Source organism: Larimichthys crocea, chromosome VI (assembly GCF_000972845.2).
Source record: "Larimichthys crocea isolate SSNF chromosome VI, L_crocea_2.0, whole genome shotgun sequence".
NCBI classification, from domain to species: Eukaryota; Metazoa; Chordata; class Actinopteri; family Sciaenidae; genus Larimichthys; species Larimichthys crocea.
In genome coordinates, this window is record NC_040016.1 from 13,089,859 (window position 1) to 13,113,840 (window position 23,982).

Below are 23,982 nucleotides of genomic sequence, written 5' to 3' on the forward strand. Positions count from 1 at the left end.
TGTTTGAGTCCTATCAGTCTTGTTGAGCACACAGGTGCAGATCCTACCTGAGGCAGACGGTCTGGTGCCAACGGGTTGTAAAGCAGTCAATCTGTGGTAATATATCCTTCTGCCTATCAAATAGCTAACAGACCAGGAGAGGAACAGCCTGTTGATCCTGAAACAAACAGCATACAGCCTCTACCCCTCCCCATCTGGCCCAGGATAATCTGTTTTGGTCTCTCTCCATCACTGTCACTCCAGAAACAGACTCCCAATGCCACATACAGACACTCCAGCCTTCGTCCACACTGGGTAGAGTTACCAATCATACACTCAGCACTGAAAGTGAGCATCTAATTTTGAACTTAACTACTGGAAAGGTCTTATCCAAGACAAAGCTTTGTGAACAGCAGCACTGTAAGTGTATATCAGCAGCTGACATTGAATCTTAACAAAGAAGACACTGTGTACTTAATGCTTCCAAGAGCAAACAAACCCGGTATAACGTATTTCCTGGGATTTCCATTGTTGAGGACTAGCGTGTAGCTGATGGGTGTCTATTCTCATAAGTTTAGCGGAAGCAAAGTGAATTAAGCTGTCCCCCGCGCTACCCCCACGCCATCTATTCAGGTCAACTATTGAGAGATGCCACTATCACTAAGGCAACAAGTAAAACAAACAATGTGTGGGATCTGTATGTGTATGAAACACTAGACACAAAATACAGTTAGTGGGAACAGAAGGTCTGCACCCAGTTCAAGCTGTAGTTTCAACCGCGTCCTTCCATTATGAGACAGTGTGGGTGGTGGGAGTTTAAAAGCTGTCAGACTCTTTTTAATCCATGTTTACCACATTGGGAAGCTCTATAAACACATGGGTTTGCCACAACATTATTCCAACAAGCCGGCATGCTTGGATCCAGGGCTCACCGAGGTCTTTCCAGGACTGAGGGGCTGATTTGACTTCAGGATGAGCTGGCTCCGAACTGTTTAACTTTTCCCAGGCTTTTGGTAACATTGTGGCATTGTGGAAGAATGACAGATCATGATAACTCTGAGATGCTAATTCAGTAATCTGTTCAAGCAGGTCAGTTATGAAACTTTTTGTACAGGTGTTTAAACAATTACAATTCTTGTCCAGTTGTTACTGCATCCGGCCTATCTGGCTAATACTAGAGCTGCTGCAGTTCATGATTAATTCAATATAGTGGTGACAAACACAACCTGGCTCATGGCCTGTTGAGTAATCATGTAACACATCCTGCACTCCAGGAAAGTTTTTTACATTGTGTGTCTCTGTGTGGCTTCTGTAGTCAGAGAAGATTTCAACATATCCAATCAGGGAACACCCTTAAGCCCTGGGCGAGCTGGTAAGAACAGATTTATACACACCACATGTGTTTCGTGTTAGTGTGCACGCTCACTATTCTACCTGTTGTAATCACAGGCTCTTATCTTAGTGTCCATAGGAGGGAGGGTTTTATCAGCTTGGCTATACAAGGCCTGGAGGGAAAAACAGAGTGTACACAAAGTGAACAGGGACACAGTGAGATGAAAACAGGAAGAGGCCAGGTAGTAACACTAACAAAACATCAGGTGTTACATATAGTCATAACCACTGGTGCTGGTACAAGAACAATAAAAACCCTCAGAAAGGAGATTGCACCACAGCTCATTTTCCTAAAGTTCAGATGTCTTACTTCGGCATGTGAGGGAAAGTGATATCCTGTCTTTTTTTCTGAGCATCACACAGAAATGAACAACCCTGTTATGCAACATGAATAGAACTGATTAGAGAGTGGACAGAAAGGGCAATAACAAGCACACAATGTTCCAATCAATGTGTTGTTTATATAACTATAAAACAACAAATACAATAACTACAGTGCAAAACAATCTCTGAAATTGAGTTATATGTCCTTAGGATGGTCTTTTAAATGTGGAAAATGAAACCATCAGACAAATGTATCCAAGAAGTATTGCAGAGCAAAGTTATTCACTGCTGAAGCATGCTACACACCCTCACTGTATTAGGAGTGACATTCGTGGCAACATACATGACTACAAGCTCTGACAGTGTACTCTCTGCAGGGTTGTATGTCATGATTTAGATAATTGTGTGTCTACACTAATCAGCCAGCCAGTCACTGTGGCTCCGCTCGTGAAAGCTGTTGTCAGTGGCTTGGACATTTCGCTCTGCTCTGGCTGAGGGGGCAGGAACATCCTGGAGAGGAGACCCAGTGTAATGTCCCTGTCCCACAGCAGTGTGCCAACCAAACCGCATGACTCAAGTCTTTGTGGTGAGTGTGGGTGGCTTCTCTCCTGTGACTACTCCCTGACCCATCTTTCTAAAACTCCCTCACACTCTTCCTCTCTAACCCCTTCTTTCCATGTGAATCATCAAGCCAATTTAAGTGATGAATGTTTATCCCTAGAAATTCCTCTCCGCCTCATGGTCATGATTTAGACTCAGGGTGCAAATATCTATCAATACTACACTGGCTTTGAAACAACATGACACAGCTCTGTTTGCCTTGCTATAGCTGGGTCACGTGATAGACCTGCATTACGTCACATGGACACATGCCTATGCAAACACAAAAGGCCAGCAGACAGCAGGGAGTGGCGTTTATGCTCTTGTACAAGTAAGGTGTTTGTTGCAGGCCAGCACATCCATCAGCCCAAAGCCTTTCCCATTACAAAATCCATTCCTCCTCTGTGTTGTACTGACAAACAGGCAACCAGGGACTGGGAAAACACATCCAGGGTTACGTCTGCTTCTCCTCACACAGTGGGTGACAACAACACACTGACATACTCCCAGTGCTGCCTGAGCTCTGCTGTTCATCCTGTGCCGACGTTAACTGTGTCACTCTTACGCTTGCAGTGACACAGATGAGAGTGCATGTGGACGTACTGCACATGCATGTAAACGCTTATTAATACAAACTCAACACATTCCAGTTTTTAAGAAGCTTTATCTACTTCCTATTAGCTCAACTTCCCAGGGCAGGGAAAAGCCAGAGGAAGCGGAGCTGTTGTTGTCTCTCTCGACTGGGTGCTTCCTGTCCTGATAGAGGGCCAAGTAGAGATATCCCTGAAAGGAGCTGTTGGAACGGGTGGAGTGGGAGCTGGGTGTTTTGGAACCCTTTCAATGACGTACAATCTTATCTGACTCCAGTTTGGTATGCATCCACTACTTGGGCACCGTTTGGGAGAATGTGTTTCTGCTTCCTCTCACCTTCACAAATAGTAAACAGTTTTTGCAGAGCGACTAATAGCTGTTAATCAATGGACTTTAATGTAAAAACACTATCACACATTGAGTTTTATCATGCTTTCTCACCATACAGAGAATGCTCATTTCAACCTCTGATTGTTTGTTCTTAATCTGACTCAGACAGAAAGATTTCATAGAGATTTGTCTGGTGCAGCATTCCAGACAGTATTTCAAAGGAGCTACTTACAGCACTTTAATGAGCAAGAACTTAATTAGCGGGTCGTTGTGGGAACGCTTTGCAAGCTCACTTCAAAAAAAGATTGAAGCTAAGCTCAAGGCACTCATTGTAAAGCAGTGTTTTATATAAACACAAGGAGTCTATAATATTCCACAACATTCATGTGCCAAACATCTGTTTCAAATGGTGCCATATAAACTATCTTTATGCATATCAGCTAGCTGTTTATTAACTTTATTTGGCTTCTTGCTCTCTGTTGTGGCAAAATAAGGATTGTGATTACTTTTGCAATATTTCATTGTTTTTAATGAAGGTAAGTACTTCAATGTGACAGACTCTGCCATCTTGTTCTCCTGCAAACATTCAAAGACAGGCCACCTCCCCGTTTGTCTAGTCTGTCTGCCACCAGTGTGTACTCCCTCGCGACACAATGGTGGCCTGAGAGGCTCAATCTGTGGGAGAACGCAATCATGTGTATGTCTGTGGTTTGGCTAATGTGAACATTAGGCTCCTCTTCCTCCGGTGTCCTCGTCTTGTAAGCAGATAAGAGTTACGGAAGTGGATATGATTAAATATCCTTATGAAGTGAGGAATAGATGACTCAAGGCTATCACTGGGAGTCAGGATAGCCGAGCTTATTCTTGTCAAGGAAACATGATTGGTAATTGGATGGCCGGCTATTGTCGCCTCCAAATGAAGGACATAGATACTGATGTCTCAGACGTCACAGACACACATGCTCATGGAAAATTACCCGCACTTTAATCTGAAGCTTTGTGCTCAAGTGTATTCTGTGGAGAGTTATTCTAGGGTATTATGGCAGCGTTTTAATTAGGCAAGGCTAATTATCAGGCTGTATTAAGTCAAAGAAAGACATGCTTAAGAGCTTAATAGTCTGATGTCTTATATGTTTGAGCTCACTGAAAACTCAGTGGAAACTTTCCATGAGTTGAGAATGTTTTTGGGCAGGCAGTCTGAGGTCAGAGGGATGTGTATGTGAACGTGATATCTTTTAGAGAAGTGTAAAATGACACTGTTTCCCTGTATAGTGGCTATCTCAGAACGTGTTCAGTGAAGGGGATTCAGGATTTAGGGAAGGCTTCAAATGATGGAGTAATTATGTCGGGAGATTCACAGTAAATACTGTTTTAGGCGGAGATTCATGGGTATAGAGTGTTAAGTATAGACTACTGCTCTGAAAGTGTTTGAAGTGTGGGAAGAAAATAGATAATGTTCTACCTCAGCGTGCACGTGTGCAACTCTGTCTGTCTGTATAAACTCAACTATGTGCAGACATCCATGTGTGCATGTAATTTCTCATGAGTCAATAAGAGTTTATTCTGTGTATACAGTCTGTTTTTTTACTTGACAAGGAAGTAACAAGCACATTGTGCCCCGTGAGCTCAGAGCACACCTCCCACATGCCTCCAGGCACCAGAGGCCCTTGCAGTGTTTGGTCTGTGGCAGTTCCCTGGCTGATTTACTTCCTGCCAGGGACCACAGCAGTGCTAGGAGGACAGCATCAGCAGGGTTTGCCGGAAAAGCAGACGGATAAACTGAGAGTTTCGTTAAATTTACGAGGCATAACAACCATTAATTCTATATTTCACTGCCTCTTTAAACAGAAGCTGTCCATCTTAGTGACCCCTACTGTTTCAGAAACTGTTTACTGGATGCACAGTAGACCGGTAGAACAAATCACAAATCATGATTTAAATTGGAAAAGATAATTCAGTAGAGCAAGACCTCAGGAACTATCAGCTTCACTTGACTTAAAAATAGGGTGCACAGCAGTGATAACCCATTATTTTTCTATGGAGCTGAGAATAATCTGCTGGCTCTGAGATAATTACAGCCCTTATTTAAACTTGACTTTGGGAGTTCTTTCCACCCAGTGCTACGTTTACATAGCAGTGAAGGTGGCTCTTCTGAAGCCTCTATTTTGCCCTCTGTTCTGTCTCTGCAGTAAAATGGCGTAAAATACGTAACTTTCGGTATTTTTCATTGTTTTAGGAGAACGCAAATATAGTAAATGCAATAAAATGTGAAGATGGAAATACTGAAATATTGAGATGTCTTGGTAAAATAAGGTTTTGGGTCACAATGAGTCTCCAAAACAAAGCTTATCTGCTGATGCTTGTCTGTGTGGCTGTACAAATGGTTTGATGATGTTGGTGGAGAGTAGTAGCTAATGTGTTGGTCCAAAGGTTGAGGTCTGTTGATACTGTAATTTGACATCACGTTTTATGTCATTCATATATGTACCCATATACATACCCACCCAATATGTCATACATGTATTTTAATACATATATTACATATACTGTATTTACAATGTTTTATCTTCAAACTTTTATACTCTATATTTCTTTTTCTGATTATTAATAAGATTATGAAGAAGAGTGTGCCAACCTGAATTTTACTACACATTGTTGGTGAGGGGCAAATTAAACCTTTAAATCATTTCTCTGTATATTGTATGTTCTAAAATTTAACAGTAAAGTCTATACACAGATATACAGACTATACATGAATACTTTTCAGAAGCATAGGGATGAAGCTTCAATGTTCTCCAATATATTACCATGGGTTAGTGTAACTGTGCATTAACTCTTGAAAAAAAAAAGATACAAATGATGTTATGGTGCAAAGTAGATGCAGTTATTGTTAGTTATTCATCTGGCTTAGCTTTCACCATGTAGCCCCAAGGCCGTTATAGTCCTTGTACCCTTACGAATGAGTTTAGACCAAGGCTGCATTTTCCACCCACGCATGGTTCTCTCCCTGGAGGGTCACATTTTGCCTCAAACATATGCGTCTGCACAGCCAACCTGCTCGTAAGGGATGGAAAATGGTAGCTGGATGTCATCTGCATTCTCCTGAACCCGTAGGCTCACTCATTAAGGGGCTTGTGTGAGCAGTGATCCAGAGCATTTCTGTTGTGAGGAATTAATGTGGCTGCTGGATCAGGTAGTCTGGCTGACTTCATCAGGGGACTTAAATCCATGTGTGAATGGAACAAAAGGCACACTGACAAAGCGCATACTCTGCCCTGAATGACTCAGTCCCTGTCATCATGCCCTGCCACATGCACTCAATCACACACACGCACAAATGGGGAAACAGGGCTTGTTCAGCTCACCGACAGCAGCTCATCTGTGGACTGCATCCTTCATTACACATGTGTTTTTTCTGTCCTCTCTAGTGTACCTAGAGAGCAATGCTTTCATAACCCTGTGGCTACTGATTTATACCTCACTCCATTAGAAGTGCCCTCCTTTGATGGCAAGCTGGCCGATCTCCTTGGTGGACAACATCTGAAATCTTTATCAACAGAACCGGGGGCCTTGGGTCGTGCTGTGCACTGTGTTTTGAATATCCCCCCGAAGTGAGGCTGGACCAGGAAGTCAGGGGAAGAGCGAACTCCCCCAGCAATCGGTTGTTACTTAAGATTAATAGATTGCTACATTAAGCAAAGCCTAAACCTTCTCCTCGACAGGCTGACATCAAGAACACAGGAAGCCTGGGATACTCATCGGCCAAATGCCAGAAACTCCTGTTTTGGACGTTTGAAAGACAATACAGGCATTACATAGCTGGAAACTGGTGATGTATTTCTTTGTGAGGCCAGAAAATGAAAATGTAGGCAAAAGATAGCTGATGCTCTGTACACCAAATATTAGTTGTGAGGCCGGAAACAAGGCATATTAAGGGCTGGTTTCCATCTGTGTCAGTCAATCCTGTATAACTCCAGTGGTGCAGCCTGTGAGCAGAGTTGGCTCCAGCCCAACAGTTGGAGAAAGTCGAACCAGCGTGACGTTCTCCATCACACCACAGCTGTCGTTTTCACAGCTTCTCCCCAAACACCAGACACAAGTGAGAGTGTTTGTGTGGGTGTCTGTGTATGGGATTATGTGTGAGTGTGAATGTGATCTACAGTATGTTCTCAATAATTTTACAACTTCCCAATACCCAAAAAAGGAAGGATTTATACAGTATGTTAATAACCAGCCAACATAATTGCTAACATAACTTTGATTCAGTCTCAGTCATAGGATGAGCTCGCCAATAACTCCCCCAGTCTATGTCTAAAGTGATCCTCGGGTCGTGGAGACTAAACACACCCTGTCATCATCAAGGAGGCGAACTGGCTCGCTCCACCCATTACTAACAGCGGGCTGTGGCTGCACTTGAACCACTCAACATAACAATGTCAAGGAGTGATGCAATGATGACTCGTTGTTGCTGCTTTTGATTATATTGTACTCCAAAATAGAAAATACCTGTGTGTAAGGCAGTTTACTCTAAGATCCCTCCATTTCCCAGAAGTCTTTGTACCAATACAGGAAGTGATTAATAACTGAAGCAGCTGGGGGACTCAGGAGTTTGGTATGGTTAACAAGTAGAAGTGCTTTAATATGGTCGTATTTACATTGTAGTGAGAGATGACAGCCCGTTGCCTGGGGATTTGTGTTTTGTTTCCACGGCAGGAGCCAAATGTGTGTGGGTCTGCCAGACGAAACCACGATCCAGCAGTAATACACTGAGATGTGTCAGCCTGAGCCTCGGCTGTGGTGTTCACAGCTGCAACGACTGGACGCATAGCTCATCTGCAGTGTGAACCATGGGGGCAGGACGGAGTTATGTTGAAGAGAAAAAGTGTATTCTTTCTGTGAGCTGCTGTTGTTTTTCAGTGGGGATACATAGGAATTGAATGTATTCAAAATACTGAGTTATTCAGCATCTTTCTAGAGCTAAGTCACAGATTATTTTACGATAAACAAATACATTAAAACATATCGGATAAAAACACAATTATGAAAAAAATTATTTTCTTACATCCTTGCTTGTACAAATTGATTTTATTGACTGTATTTGCCAAGATCTTGAGGAAATACAATGGAAGTGAACATGATTTTATGTTTCTAAGGTTTTTAAACATTTGCTTTGAAAGAAATATTTTGACATTTCATGAAATACACTTATTTGCTTACTGAGATTTAGATGACTAACTCACTTAGCTTAGCATAAAGACATGAAAACAAGGAGATACAGCTAGCCTGGCTCTGTCTGCAGGTAACAAAATCCACCTACCAGTAAATCCAAAGCTCAATAATTAACATGTCATATCTTGTTTGTTTAATCCCTATAATAACAACATGTTGTAGTGTTATTGAGGTTATGTGCTGGCTTATTTCTTGGAGCATTGCCGTCGCCGCGGGGTTGCCAGGCAACCAGCAGAAATTCAAAGAAGTCAGTGACACAAAATGCCCCGTTACATTGCATTATGTTGCCTCCAGCGGGTGTGCTAAGCTAAGCTAAGCATTTTTCTGCTGTAGCTTCAAACTAAATTTAACAACATTTTGAGCTTGAAAGTTCATTCTTGTCATTGGAAAAAGTTAAAATTCTTATAACAAAGTCCACTTAACTGCTTGTTTTTTCTCGAAGCTGCATTGTATGGCCTTTATCAGCAGATGGAGTTTGATGGAAGACGACAGAGAGTCCTTAAACAGAAGAGAGGGGTTATGAACCTCATATCCGACCACCTGCTATGACTGACTAAAACGGCTCCATGACAACTCAGCAAACTCCATCTGCTGATGACAGCCATGGGATATGGCCAAAAGCACTGGAAAAACCTGGACCTTATAATAAGAATTTATTATATTAGAGTGTTATATATCCATATAAAGAATGTGTTTATGGCGGTTTGCATGTGTGAAAACTAACCACCAAACAGCGTCCATGTTATTCGAGATAATCCAAAAACTTTGCTATGAACAGTTTTCATTGGAATTCACAGTGACAGCTGTTCACAGCAAGATTTTTGGATTACCTCGAGTATAACAGGGACGAGTTTCTGGAAGGACACATTGCTACTGAAGTTGTTGAATATCATGTCAACGTTGCCAGCAAAAAATGCAGGGAGTTTTCTGTTTCTCATGAGCTCTGCAGAAAAAATGTTTGAAAATCTGTACTAAGTAGTGTTGTGTCATGTGAGTGAAATGACTCTTTAAGTAGCTTTTCAAAGTTCTTGTGTCTAAAGGTGTGTGTGTAGTGTCAAAAATTGCAGATTTTATTGGCCCAATGGCCCAAAATCACCTTTCAGTTTGACATAGGGACACCCAGCAAACCTCTGTTCAAACCAGAAGAAGAAAATGTAAACAGAGCAAAAACAACAAAGATAAAACAAAAATATTTGACACCTATTCACTGAAATCTTTCACAGACTAACAGGCTTGACGTCACTTTACTACAACACTGAACCTTTTTGCTGCTGTGTTTATATCAGTGTGAACTTTGGACGTTTGCTAAATATGCATGTAATTTAATTACCTCAGCAGTCAGAGGCAATCAATGCTGTGACCTCAATAGTGAATAAATGATTTACACTGATGATACAGGGTTATTTTGTTTTGTTTTTTGCTTTGTTTCTAACTAAACTCCACCCTTCCTGTTGATTCATAGGAATAATAAATGTATGATATGAGACCCTTCCTGTTGATTCATAGGAATAATAAATGTATGATATGAGGACTATTGTGTTGGAGGTTTACCCACAAAGGGAAATTCCTTTCAGCTGAAAGGAAAATGACCCCAAGGTGTCATTTTATTGGGGGATGGGGGTGGCGGTGGTGGTTTTGGATGTGGTAGATTAAGCTCAGTGTGCGTCATGCGTCAGAGTCAAAGAAAAGGCAGAGTAATGTTTCTTGAGAAGGATGTCGTTCTCAAGAGTTCTTTCATGTGCCATCGCAAAATCTCATCAGAGCTGGCTCTGCCTATCTCTCCCTTTCTGACTAACTTTGTTTCCCCTCCCTGACGAGCTTTATAAGGAACTTCCTGTGAGTGATGACATCACAATGTTGGTCACAAGCAGGCGGGCGGGTGAGGGGAGGCCGAAGTGGGAGGAAAGATGGTTTAGATGTGAATTTATCCCACTGAATGTGTCTGTGTGGTGGAACATGGAAAAGTTTTAATAACAGATTCATAGACAGACACATATACACAATGTTTTTTATTCAACTGGATTTTTTCTGGAATTACACTTCCTAGCACCACCCTGCACATTAAACATACATGAAATAACTTTTAATCCAAACTCTAATGCTCATATAACTCACTGTAACTTAACTTACGTATAGCAAAATGTTCACCCCTTCCTCTGCTGGTCACAACTGGCCCAGGGGAATTCCAAAAATGTGCCTGAAATTATAGAGGGGGATTAGCGAGGCTGAAAGCCTGGTCCATGTAGGGGCCAAACATGCAATGATAAGCCTTTTGGGTTAGGGGGACCCTGTGCACGAGCTGTAAAGGATTTACAAACGCAAGCACAAGAACACTCTGTTCTCTCTCCACACTCACACACACACCTCTGCTTTTTTGCCACTATTGATTTAACACACAAGTTGTTTGTAGCCATTGTATCGCTGTGTTTGGTTAGTGTGCATGTCAGTGTTGGGTTTGTTTAGCCTGGGTCGGTTAGGTGGCACCACTTAAATAGGCTAGGTGACTGGAAATAAAGGGTGTGAGGGATTGCTTTAAACTGAAACAAAGAAATAAAATCTATGTATAGAGTAGTTTTTTGTTTTTTTTAATGACACAGTATTTGGGTGGACATTACTGTATGTCAGGTAGAACAAAGAACAGGTCCAGCTAAAAGAAAATGCCCAGGGTGATCTGACAAGTGAGCAGCTGAACAATCTGGGCTGCATTTATTTGGAGGCAGAATACTGTGCAGATAAGAGTCTTTCTTTGCCTGCTGTCTGTGTTATCTACCCTGGAGCCATCCCTGTTACTGCCTCTGTCTCCTTGCAGATCTATGTGCAGTCTACTTTTGACTGCAGCATGTATGCATGAAACCACACAGGAGATTTTAAAGGCCACACAATGGCTAAAAAATATCAGATCATGCTGTGGACAAACATCACTGCACTGTATCAGTCAATCTCTTTGCTGTAATCTCTTCACAGAGCAGCTGCGCGTCTAATTTAATTGCTGAGGTGTTTACTGTAATAACGCATATCCTCCATCCCCATGGGAACAGCTATTGTATCCTTGTGTTCACACCTGCTCTGCTTAAAAGCGGAGGCACTGCAGACTTTGATCACATCCAGTTAACATAAGCTTAAATTAGCCCTGTGTGTCCCTGCGAGTGTGTATGTTCAGGGGGTGATTCTGCAATCCATATGAGCTCTGTCTCGTCCTGCAGCACGTACACTTGCAGAAAGAGAGAGAGAGAGAAAATGAAGGCTGCGCCTTTAAGAGCAAGTGTGCAAGGCGGAGCCAGCGCTCCTCTCGTGTGGTGGAGCTTATAAGACTTTGCTCACTACAACACTTATCTAAAAGTGTCACATTATAGCCGGAGCGTCAGCAATTACGCTGGCGTCCTGTTCCTGATGCAATAGAAATCTGAAGATTACAGACTCAAATCACAAAACACCTCCCTCCCACAAAGAAAAGGAAAAAAAAAAAACAGAGGAGCTATATTTGACCAAAGAAGAAGTCTAGGAGTCAAATCAAGCGGAGGAGAACTGCAAAGTGATTTAGGTGAGTTGAGAAAATGTCTTGTGTAGGCTACTGTAAGAACTCATGTCTGACTATTGTTTTGTATGTTGGTGCCAGCACGGCAGACACAGCTGATTGATGCAACTTCACGTCCTTTTGCGATTATTATTTATGCTTTATATCTTGTGTTTTTTTTTATTATCTGACGGATAGAGACAATCATTTAACTGAAAACTGTAAATTGGGAATACATTTAGCAACTTTTACCAAGTCTATAAGTGTATCTTTCATGATAAAGATATATATTTTTAATCCCTTACACAACTTTGCAAAACCTATAATAATAATAATAATAATAATAATAATAATAATAATAACCTGATTTAAATATTTTAATCTGTAATATCTATTTGTATTTTTTCATCTAAAACAAAAGGGACATAACAAATCATTTTATATCATCATTACCTGCCTTTGCCAGATAGCTGACTTGTGTGTTGTGGTGTGAGTCACCTGCCTGCTAGAGGGCTTTTAACCATTATTATTAAAGTGAGGGGGTGTGCGCGCTGTTTGCTTGCCGCACAGGTAGAGCGGGTATGGTTGCTCGGAAACCGCTGCAGGGGTGTCATGAGTGGGGTGTGAACTCCTTTCAAGGTCTGTGTATGACTACTACAATCCTGAATCAAAGGCAAAGCTATCTGCTGATGTTTTACATACAGACTTCCTCCTTTCCAGCACCCACGGGGCTCTGTGTTATCTTGACACTCATATTGTCTGGTAAAAGTATCTGAATTAGGTGACTTAAAGAATTCCTCCATAAGCAGGTTAATGCTGTGCATGACTACACATCATTTGTTTGATCCTGTTGCCTGTAAGTGCTCCTATGGTTAACTGCCAGGATGAACTGTCTTTGCACCTGTTGCAAGAGGAAGCACAAGCCCCTGGGGGTTCATTATCGAGGATCATGTTGCTTCCCATCCCCGCTGAACCGAATCGACGGCCCTGGGCAGGGGGATTGCATGCCTTGTTGGGCAGTTTGGCTCAGGCTGATGCCCCAGGCTTCCTGTTGTTTTAGAGCTTTGTTTCTCACCAGCTGTCAGGGCAGCACATAAATATGGCTCACAGGAGACCTGGAACGAGGGGCCTGTGTTCATCTCAGTCATCACTCCTACATTATAAGGAAGACAGCGTGTCTCTGGGTGTGCACGCATCTCATTTGTGGCCTCCAGGAGAGATGACCACCAGGGCTATGGATGCACCTGTTTTCCAGCAACCTGAAAAAATAGTATTAATTGTTAAGACACCAGAAGCTGGTGTCACAGTGAGCTCAGACATGGTGTATAGTTACCCATTTGCTTGAAAACAAAACAAAGGCGTCACATACTTTGATCGAACCTTTAGCTACTTTCTGAACTAATTTCACAAGAGATTGTGACATACTGGACAGGTTAATCCAGTGTGAGGCAGAGTATCAGATGTTGCTTCCAGTGAATGGCTGACCCCCTGAAATATCAATATGCTGCAGGCTTTCTACCCCTCCTGAATATTGTATACATTGTTTACTCAGCCCTGACACATACTTGACATGAACATTCAGGTCATTCGACTTAAGGAGTTCTTGCAACATCAGGTATATCTCTGGTAACAGGAGGAGCCCCTTCCTCTGCTGTTCAGGACAAGTGAGATTGCAGCACCGGAGCACAGCAGAGTCAAGTTTTAAAATAAACTGTAAACTGCAAGAGTGGAGGCACAGTCTATAGAAACAGAAGTCTGAAGGTTGATTAATGAGTTCAGACCTAAGACTGCTATGTTGGATTTAGGCTTATATACTGTAGACACTGGCAGGTGAAACGTAAAGATCATTCAGTGAGTATTGAAACACCTGCTGAAAATGTAAAACTTAAACACTTGTTGTCCTGACTGTTGTTGTTTATCAAGAACTCAAAACCTTTGCAATTAGGTAAGAGAAGATAATTACATGTCATATAAGCAATGTTTCCACACCCTAGGCCAGCAGTTGGATAAAATAGACTTCAGAAACAAACCAAATTATTATTGTAGCAACTTTTGACAACAAGATCTTAGTTATGGACTGTTATGTTGGTCTATCTACTGCTTTCACGCCAAAATACAATAAGAGTGAGTGAGCGACAGAGTGTGTTGGGACACAAGTGTCCTGAAGTCTTGTCAGCTGAGCTTTTCTCATTCCTCTGTCATAGAAGATGGTTGTCTTGTCTTCTTAGAGGGAAACAAATCACATGCACAAGCCATATCTAAATATTTGTCTTGGTGGGCAGCAATAAGGTGAAGATCCGTGTAATTTGCTCTCTATTCTCATATCAGGATTTTCTTTCTTCTTTGGCTTCACTCGTGGATGTTGGCTCTGCTTTTAGAGAGTATTTTTCAATGTGCTACCACATATTCTGTTTCTCTTCATCTGCTTTTGCTTTCAACCTCCTTCCACTGTCATTCATGGCTGTGTCTTGGCTGTGTTACAGGTACACTAGAAGAAGGGGCAGCCAGCCGGGCGATCTGAGTGTTTCCTGGCTTTGATGCGACCCGAGTGTGCCTGGAGCATGTCCACAGTGGGCCTGACTGCCCAGGAGATCTCTTTTCCCATAGAAAACCCCTTCCTGAGGGGCAGCTACTGTCACAGCATGGCTGGATCCAAACCCTCTTGGAACTATCGCCATGAGCTGGACAAGTGAGTGTTGAGATGCCAAGACTAACAGTCCATTAGGGGATGATCTGTTTTTATAGTTTAGGTCAATCTGACATTTCTTGTACATTATGATGAAATGTTGTGCAGCTTATTCATTTATTTATTTTTTAACAGCTTCTACTTCAGTATGGACACCGCACACACAGATCACAGCTCTCGTGCCCAGCAAAAGGGGCCACCTCCACCGTCTCTAAGCTATGAAAGTAAGTGCATGATCTATCATCTGGACAGTGAAGGTCTTCTGAAATACAGAAATACTGCGATTCATGTGTTGTGCCTTTTAAATCATCCGTTACATACTGGATATAGTAAGCGGTTTTCCAGAAATATAGACAAAGCTATCGTTTCCCTTTTTACAGGATTCAATAAAGTTGTAGTCGTAAATGTTGATTGTCGTTGAGCAACCCTAATCATTTAATGCAGTGCCATTAATGATATTTTTATTTCTTCCTTTCTGACAGGACATAAACACAGTCCCAGCTCACAGAAATTGCCCCCAAAGAAATCCAGACCCTCTCATCTCTCCCTGTCCTGCAGTGCTGAACCATCCACCCCAAGTCCTGCTGACGATGACCAGGTGGTCCCCTCATTCAAGAGGCTCTCGGTGTATGAGTGCAGCAGTCCACCACAGACACCAGGCAGATGCTCCAAGCCTCTACCCCCCATCCCTCCACAAACAGACATCTCCCCTGAGCAGGCTATGGATAATGAGGTAGAATTTTTCACGAGCTCAGACGACAGCTGCTGCCTGGTGTCTGATCACTGTCCCAAATCGTCTCCTTTTCGATGCGGAGTCCCAAATCGGAGGAGCTTCAGGGACTGTGGGCAGATTAACTATGCTTACTATGACGGTCCAGTCCAGCATCAGGCACATCCTCCACAGGAAGTGCGGGAACAATATGAGCAGCCACGTCAGGAACCACCTGAGCCAGTGGTCTGTCAGAGACAGCAAGAGAAATCTCAGAGGAGGCTGCGGCGCTCGCACTCTGGCCCAGCTGGATCCTTTAACAAACCTTCTCTGCTGCGCCTAACATGCCACAAACGCCACACCCACAGTATGGATAAACCTGAGGTGCCACCACCGATCCCTCCACGAGCAATCAGGACAGGAGACTACCGCCGCTGGTCAGCAGAGGTCTCGTCAGGGGCTTACAGCGATGATGACAAACCACCCAAGGTGCCTCCAAGGGAACCTTTGTCTACAGGCAGCTCTCGCACCCCTAGCCCCAAGAGCCTCCCAACATACATTAATGGTGTTATGCCCCCAACCCAAAGCTTCGCACCAGATCCTAACTATGTAAGTCGGGGTTTACAGAGACAGAACAGCGAGGTTTCTCCCTGCATCCTTCCTGTCATGGAGAATGGCGAGAAGGCCAGCACCACTCATTACTATCTTCTGCCTCAGCGGCCTGCTTTCGTGGACTCCCCTTGTGTAGAGAAATTTCTTCGGGTCATGGACAGCCCTGCAGCTCGCAATACAAATGTATCAGACTCAGATTGGGACTGCCACACCGGGAGGAAAGCACATTTAGTTTGAATAGTTTTAGTGAAAGTAGCAGAGGACTTTACTGTACATGAGCAAAAACCACTTGAAAAAATGGTGAAACGAAATGCTAACAACCCTCAAACTGCTGCTTTTACAGTTGTTGTTTTTAACCCCTTATGTATTCTGAACACACAGGGTATGTTCGCACTGTATTCAGTTACTGGTAATGTTGGAATAACACAACTGAGATACCTTTATGTAAAAAAAAATATCTCTGACTATAGATTGTGGGCAAAATTCAACATTGTAGAGCTTATTTTTGATATGATTTTTATTTCATCACATTCAATATTGTGCTGTTTTTGCTGACGACGTGGTACAGTCAGAAGGTACAAGCGGGCCTTGAACCTCATGTGCTCAGTGTTTTCTGTGTCTGGAAGGTTGAGGATGTTTTGTGAGAGACTATGATGCTGCTTTTGTATCTCACAAGGGACAAAAGGTCAGTAATGTAATCATGTATCACTAAATATATATATGAAGTCTAAACACAAGGCCAATTAATTTAACAAAAATGAAGGATGCTAGCACACAAATCTCCATTCTGTTTGCTTTTATATATCAACACTGATATGGTTTCCCTGCCTTGATGAAGTTTTCAGTCTTACTCAGGCCACTATATCTGTGTAAATTTGTGTTTCCCACATGGCACGTTGTCGTGGTACATTATGTACTGAGAAGTGGGTAAATTACTGGTAGCTATGCATGTTTCCATTGGAATGTCTAGTGCAGCTTTTATGGTGTAGTTGTCTGTTGTGGAGTGCGTCTGTGTGTATGTATGTATGTGCGTGGACGTGTTTGTGCATACGTGCATGTGAACAGCAGTTGGAAAAGTGTTCTGGTGATAAAATTACTTTAGACAATTGGTAGCAAATTGTCAACCATACTTGTTACGTATTTTGCAGCGCCTGCTTTTTGAGTACAGCCCTCTAAAAAGTGCACACATTTGATTGCTTTCTTTCAGTGTCCAGGTCTGTTTTGTTGCACAGAAATCTGACCTGTTGAACATTAAGTGAATGTATGCTATTCTTACTGATATTCCATCAAACAGTTGGAGAAGCTTATTTTTGATCAAGCTGTGAGTTATTGCTTGGAACTAATTTGCCTCAAGTACTACCTCCCTTTGATATTTATCCTATATTTCACATATTCCCAACCAATAAAGGCAAAATCTGAAATTATAATCCATAAAAAAATTAGGTAACCAGCTCCATTTGTGACCTGACAATGTTCTAATTCAGTTACACCTTAGTTAGGAGTAACACAAAGTCAATTTTAACCGGATATCCTTAAATAGAGATTTTAGATCACGCAGATCTTAGATCACAGATGTTAGGCTAACCTGTTAATACAGAAGCATTACAAAGACAGTGCAGAGTTTACCTGCCTGACACAGACTTTCCTGTTCTGCTCATGCATTCCTGCCTTACATGATTGCAGTGGGTGTGGTCTGAGAGACTTTGGCTGCTGGCAGCCAAGAAAATATATGAATTTTATTGTTGTAGATTATTCAAGAAGCGTCAGGATGATATAGTAAATGTAGCACATGTATTGAAGTAACCCTTGGTATCGAACACGGTGTTCATTTTGGGAAACAGATAACTGCTAAGGTCAAACGGTCATTGAAATTAACTTTTTCTCTCCCTTCAGCTCACAAAACCTTGCCAACACAATGTTGCTTTTGACTTCAATGTCTGAAAAAAAATGTTTACATCATATACTGATACTATTTAATCTTAAGGTATTCATATGTCTTATTAGAAATAATAAAACTGAATGAAGACTAGTTTATCAAGAAATAACTTCTCTGCTGTGGTGAAGACATGCACTGGGAGAGTACAGTATGCTGTGTACAGTATTTAACAATTCCATTTGTTGTTATGAATAGTTGATAAGTATACAGTCTTTAAAAAGAAAGCAAAATAAAATGACTTATTTATGAGCCTGCTTCATTTTCATTCTTGAATCTGTCAAGCCTAAACTCTCAACTCAGCTGTTTGGCCTGTTTTATCACCCACACGCCCTCATGCTCTGCCTTATTGTGACTGGCCTCTATCCAGAGAGGGAAGAGTGACTTACAATGGTCGATTGACAGGTGTACAGTATATTGCCTTTCTCTTCCTGGTTATAACACGGTCTCCTCCTCCAATGACTGCATAGATGCTCCGTGTCAGCCAGCTTTGCGCCCACAGGTTTTTTTTAAGCACCTGACAATGTTGCAAGTGTTTTATGCTTGAATTGAGTCAACCCTGTTAGGCATGGAGCCGAAACCGCAGTGAACCATTAGGGCACATTAGAGCATTAGAGGTGAAATAATGGCTAAATAATCTGCAAATCGGCTGCAGTTACAATATCCACCAAAACCTGCAGCAGGCAGCAGTTTGAGCTAACTAGGCCACCTGCAAACCCTTTCACCTGATTCACTTTTACGTGAGCGTCTAGGCGACAGCATGGGTGGTGACTATAGCAACTAAAGACTGGCTCCTTATTTTAAATCTGTTTGTTTGGGGGCGAGAAAGATCGAGTGCCAAATGAATTAACAAGGTGTTTGGTTTTTAGATTAGCTTCTAAAAAACACATTATTGCACTGCTGTAGCAATAAAAGGCATGGAAGAAGTCAGATACATGACTTAGACTCCACTTTCACAATTTTTACGACACATGACTTGACTTGTGAAACTTCGTCAAAAGGGATCATTACAATTCTTTGGACACTTTGTGTACCAAACTGTTTCTGTCCTCTTTTCTGCTAGGGATTTTTCCAACACAAACTGAATCTTAAATTTAATTTACCATTAGGTTTTGGCCTGGGTTAGTTCAGGCATTTTTACAGTAATTATTACTGCCTCAATAATATCTCTATGCAGCCTGCCTGCAGTTGGTTGAGTGAAAGACAGCAGAATTTATTTTCGGTTTCTGGCTCTTAACATGTCTGTAGTGCTGCATAGATGTACACTGAAAAAAGAAACTGATCAAAAAAATGACATCAAATTCTGCAATAAAGTTAGGGAGAGCAAAGAGATGTGGTGAGTAATAATAAAACAATTTAGAGTTGTATATTTGTAGTGATGGATCTAACACACAGGTCCAGAAATTAAAATTGAGCACCTTATACTCTTATACAACACAAAATAATATATGGATTAAATGCATTCAGTTGAACACTTTTGAATCAGAGTAGCTTACTCTCCACTTGAGGTTGTATATACTTTGTCCTGGAACACAATCTTCCAGGTTAATTGGCACCAAATAAAACATACATATGTGTAGACAAAATGTGAGAAATAATGTCTATCTTGGCATAAATGGTGAAGTAAAATATTCTTAACAGTGAATTTAAAGTTGTTATTCTTGGTAAAATTCCTAAAAAATTAATGTTTGCTAATATTATATAAATATACTTTGGATTAAAACAAGAAAATTCTGCTATCTGTCATATTTATAAGAGGCAAGAGAAGCAGAATTTGCGTGGTTTAAGTGAGGTTTTTCTGGATTCCATCTCATTTTCAAAAAAAAAAATTCTTATCATTTGCTGTGAGTGGTGGAAAGAGTTGTAAATATTTAACTTAGACTGAAGTGCTGCTGGTTAAATTTTACTCAGGTCAGAGCACTTGTAAAGAAAATATAGTTCATCAAGTGGAGGTAAAGACATTGGTCAAAAGTGTTAGTCGGTCACAAGTGGATACAAAAAGCCTTCAGTGGTTCAGATGAAATTTATATTTTGGACAAGTCATGGACAAGTAGTAGGTCTGTGCACAAGCATTTTGAGGTACAGTTTAAAAGAGATCTCACCAATGCCAGTATCACAACTAGTATGATTCACAGAAACAAAAGACCTTCTATTAGAGTATTACAGTACACACCACAACAGGACAGAGATGGTCACAGATAAGGTTGATTAAACAATAAAGCATTTACAGATCACTCTTATTCAGTCTCTGTGCCTTTTTCTTCACACATTGTGAGGTAAATGTAATTAAAATTAGTGCATGTACGCCATCTAGTGACAGTGTATTGTACTGATTGTGAGGGACTTCACACTAATGGATACACAAACCATCCAACCATCCATCCGGGGTACACCCTGGACAAGTTGCCAGTTCAAATACAGAAGCTAATTAAAAAAAAAAAACCTCACTCACCCACTTCATTAACACAGTGCATACAATTGAAGAATTATAAGGTGTTACTGTGTTGAATATCACAGCACATATTAGAGAGAAGTAGCATGTGTAGCATAACGTAGTCTTCTGTAGTGTGGTGTGGATTAACAACACTGGAGTCTGAACTGACATGCTAACTTTATGAGGACACAGGAAAAATTACAAATTAAATCACAATTATTACATGCTAAATTACGTATTACAATATGAATAAAATCATAAATATTATAACATCAAATTATTGACATTTTTTATTATTAATAATAAATAAATAATTATTCATTGCTCATACTGAACTGTAATTTTCTTTATTTCAAACATGGAAAACATTGTATTTATAATAAAAAATTCCTAGTAGCCTTCATCTAGGGTTGATGTTCAAAACCTCTGGACATTATGTTGTGCCCTGGAAATACAAAAAGAGAATAATCTATTAATATCAACATCCATCAATTTCCTTCAACCATTTATCTTTATCAGGGCGGCTGGCATTCGGCGAGAGGAAGCTACACCCTGGACAAATCGAGACAAACAACCATGTTCACATTCACACCTTCGGATAAAGTCACCGTCTAACTTGCATGTCTTTGGACTGTGGGAGGAAGCCGGAGGACACAGTGAACCCAAGGAGAGACAGGGAGAACATGCAAACTCCTTCTTGGTTAGAACCAAGAACCTTCTTGCTGTGAGGTGACAGTGCTAACCACTGCCCCACCATGCCACCCTAATATCAACACTTTAACTATAATCTCATCTGCCCTTGTATTTCAGAAAACTTTCATAGGTACTATATATAATACCAGAACAGAAAACAAGAATACCTGCAATTGGGTGTTAACATTTTGTAGACGTGGCCTAAAACCCCCTGATGTGCCTGAAGCGCCTGCAAGTCCCAAGTTGTGACCACCTGGGGGAAAAGAATTATGATAATATTGAAACTGGAAATGTTGTCCTTTGCTTAAGAATTGTAAACTGGACATTTAAAAATAGATAGGGATTATGAAAAACAGAGCAGGACAAACCTATATCAGAGAAATCAAAAAAATCTTCATCAAAAGCAGACAGTCTTCTGTTATAGGAATTGCTTCTTTTCCTAAAAAAAAAGAAGAAGACAGTTTTATTAGTTACACATGACAGTGTTTGTTACTTTATGATTTCAGGCAACAAGAAACATGCATTTTGAGCATCATAACCCACCAAACACCGGTGTGTCTCTTTTTGAAGACGACAATCACAGTGACAATGATAATCAAGAGCAGGAGTGCTCCTGCCAATGATCCAAACAGTGCTCCGTAGAAACCTGAACCCCAACGGAAGAGGTCACACTGTGGGCCATAATACTGCTCCAGGCTGGACTCAAAGCATCTGGGTTGAGGGGTAATTAATCAATTAATAAAATTAATAATACAAGCAAACACATTGGACACATTAAGGCTTCTTGCATAGAGAATAAAAACAGATTTTGCCTTACCTACAGGTGGCCCCTTTGTAAATGTTATTGAAACATTCACCATGTTGATGACAGTAATCAGGATTTGTTTTGCAAGGTCCAACACACTGCCATTGACCATTGCCAATTTCAGCAGTGTAATTAGCAAAGTGGGAGCAGTTAACAAAAGGCTTCAGGTCTGAAATATCTGATTTATATAAAAACAAATGTATTTGTTATTTTGAACAAGTACCATAATACAAATATAGAAATTCTGACAAATATTGAAAAAAGAAATAGTGACTGTACAAAGCAGTGATAATTCAAATATGTATGTTTAGAGCTGACAGACTACACTTACTTTTAATCTCAGGTGGCTGGAAGGTAAGTGTATTTAACACCACATTTGCATTAAAGGCCTGGGAAATCTTATTGAGGTTACTTGTGTCATTCAAGATATTAGTTAACACCCCATCAAGCTGATTGTTGACAAACTGGATTTCAGTATCATTGTTTGCATAGCCATACTCTGCCACGGTCTCTGCAACAACACTTCCCTTTCTACAGTAGAAAAAGAGAAAAATATTAACAAAAGAAAGAAGCTTGTATTTAAAGTAATTTAAATGTATGAGAAAAATGTAATGAAAACCTACGACAACTTGACGATTTGTAGGTTTTTATAATTTTGTGGATCTGCTTCTTTGCATAAAGGTATGAGCTAGAACATGACAAAACAGATGTTATAAGGGTATGGTAAGCATGACAATAAATCCACACACAAATATATAAATATATATATATATATATATATATATATATATATATACTGGGTAATCCAATGTAATAAGAAGAAAAATAATATACCTGTTGTTCCAATTTCTTGATGAATTCAATTGACTGTTGTGAGTTTAAATGATTAAAATACGCATGAAAGGTGATGTTGATTTCCAAAGTAAAATTTGCTTTTCGAGTTGGAATTGCTCCAGTGTCTGCAAAAAAAATTACATATCCTTACATTAAATTTACAATAACATTAAATACACTGCAATAATATTTTACATTCAGTGCTAAGGAATATCAATGCCAAAAGCAAACACAATGAAAATGAATAAACTGCTAAAAGCTTATGACATATCTTTCATTACAAAAATCAACAAAAAGAATCATATAAAAATATACATTTGGGGTGAATATACTCACCAATATGAGCAGTGGTGTCATTCTCTCCCAAAACACAGATATCGCCAAAAACAAAGTCTTGACAATGGCAGTGACATTGTCCAAGTGTCATGTTAAAAGCACATGTACCAGTACACCCAGGACAGTCCTTATCACTACACTGAAGAGTGGTAGGTGGTGTAGTCACCGTGGCAGTCGCATTTGAAAGGGGGATAATGGTAGATGCTGAATGGCTGACTGTTGTAAGGGTCTTTGTACTGATAGTTCCTGTGGATGTTAAAGCCTTTGAGGTTGATATGAAAGATTGTAAAGTGCTACTTGATTTTTCATTTGTTGTTGAAAAGACTGTAGAATGTGAACTTGGTGAGACTTCTGCATTTGTCGACGATTGTACAGTTGTTGTGGAATGATCGCTGGTCGCACTTGTTGTTACTGGATTTGTTGAGTGTGTTGAGGTGGAGGCTGTTGATTCAGCTGTTCCTGTTGGTGTTACTGTTGTGGAAGATGTAGATTGTGCCTCAGTCGATGAGGATCTTGTTGAAGACATTTCCTGACTAGTCGGTGGATGATGAGTTGTGCTTCTACTTGTTGACGTTGTTGCAGTTTCTGGTTCAGAAGATGTTTCAGTGAAAGTGGTAGTTGTGATGAAGGACTGTAGACTGTGAACTTGGTGAGAATTCTGCATTTGTGGACGACTGTACAGTTGTTGTGGAATGATCGCTGCTCGGACTTGTTACTGGATTTGTTGAGTGTGTTGAGGTGGAGGCTGTTGATTCAGCTGTTCCTGTTGGTGTCACTGTTGTGGCAGATGTAGATTGTGCCTCAATCGATGAGGATCTTGTTGAAGACATTTCCTGACTAGTCGGTGGATGATGAGTTGTGCTGGTACTTGTTGACGTTGTTGCAGTTTTTGGTTCAGAAGATGTTTCAGTGAAAGTGGTAGTTGTTGAAAGGACTGTAGAATGTGAACTTGGTGAGAATTCTGCATTTGTGGACGACTGT

At 40.8% G+C, this 23,982-nt stretch overlaps 2 protein-coding genes across 2 annotated transcripts; one reads left to right on the plus strand and one right to left on the minus strand.

Annotated features, from left to right (window-relative positions):
• Positions 1 to 11,761: 11,761 nt before the first annotated feature.
• Positions 11,762 to 18,151, plus strand: errfi1a (ERBB receptor feedback inhibitor 1a). The gene is made up of 4 exons (XM_010731351.3): positions 11,762 to 11,986; positions 14,443 to 14,648; positions 14,781 to 14,869; positions 15,128 to 18,151. Exons 2-4 carry the CDS (start codon positions 14,497 to 14,499, stop codon positions 16,201 to 16,203), a joined length of 1,317 nt encoding a protein of 438 aa, XP_010729653.2. The 5' UTR covers positions 11,762 to 11,986; positions 14,443 to 14,496; the 3' UTR covers positions 16,204 to 18,151.
• A 2,512-nt stretch (positions 18,152 to 20,663) lies between these two features.
• On the minus strand, positions 20,664 to 23,610 carry LOC104919349 (mucin-3A). The gene is made up of 9 exons (XM_027278876.1): positions 23,002 to 23,610; positions 22,666 to 22,790; positions 22,455 to 22,519; positions 22,163 to 22,362; positions 21,844 to 22,009; positions 21,570 to 21,737; positions 21,395 to 21,465; positions 21,194 to 21,279; positions 20,664 to 20,778 (listed from the first exon to the last, which is right to left on the minus strand). Exons 1-9 carry the CDS (start codon positions 23,525 to 23,527, stop codon positions 20,767 to 20,769), a joined length of 1,419 nt encoding a protein of 472 aa, XP_027134677.1. The 5' UTR covers positions 23,528 to 23,610; the 3' UTR covers positions 20,664 to 20,766.
• Between the last annotated feature and the right edge of the window lie 372 nt (positions 23,611 to 23,982).

Coding starts and splice junctions, on each gene's coding strand:
- errfi1a (XM_010731351.3), top strand. CDS start 14,497: ATGCGACCCGAGTGTGCCTGGAGCATGTCCACAGTGGGCCTGACTGCC. Junction 14,649..14,780: donor TATCGCCATGAGCTGGACAA/GTGAGTGTTGAG, acceptor ATTTTTTAACAG/CTTCTACTTCAGTATGGACA. Junction 14,870..15,127: donor ACCGTCTCTAAGCTATGAAA/GTAAGTGCATGA, acceptor CCTTTCTGACAG/GACATAAACACAGTCCCAGC.
- LOC104919349 (XM_027278876.1), bottom strand. CDS start 23,527: ATGTCTTCAACAAGATCCTCATCGACTGAGGCACAATCTACATCTTCC. Junction 22,520..22,665: donor TCAAGAAATTGGAACAACAG/GTATATTATTTT, acceptor GTCATGTTCTAG/CTCATACCTTTATGCAAAGA. Junction 22,010..22,162: donor CCAGCCACCTGAGATTAAAA/GTAAGTGTAGTC, acceptor TATATAAATCAG/ATATTTCAGACCTGAAGCCT.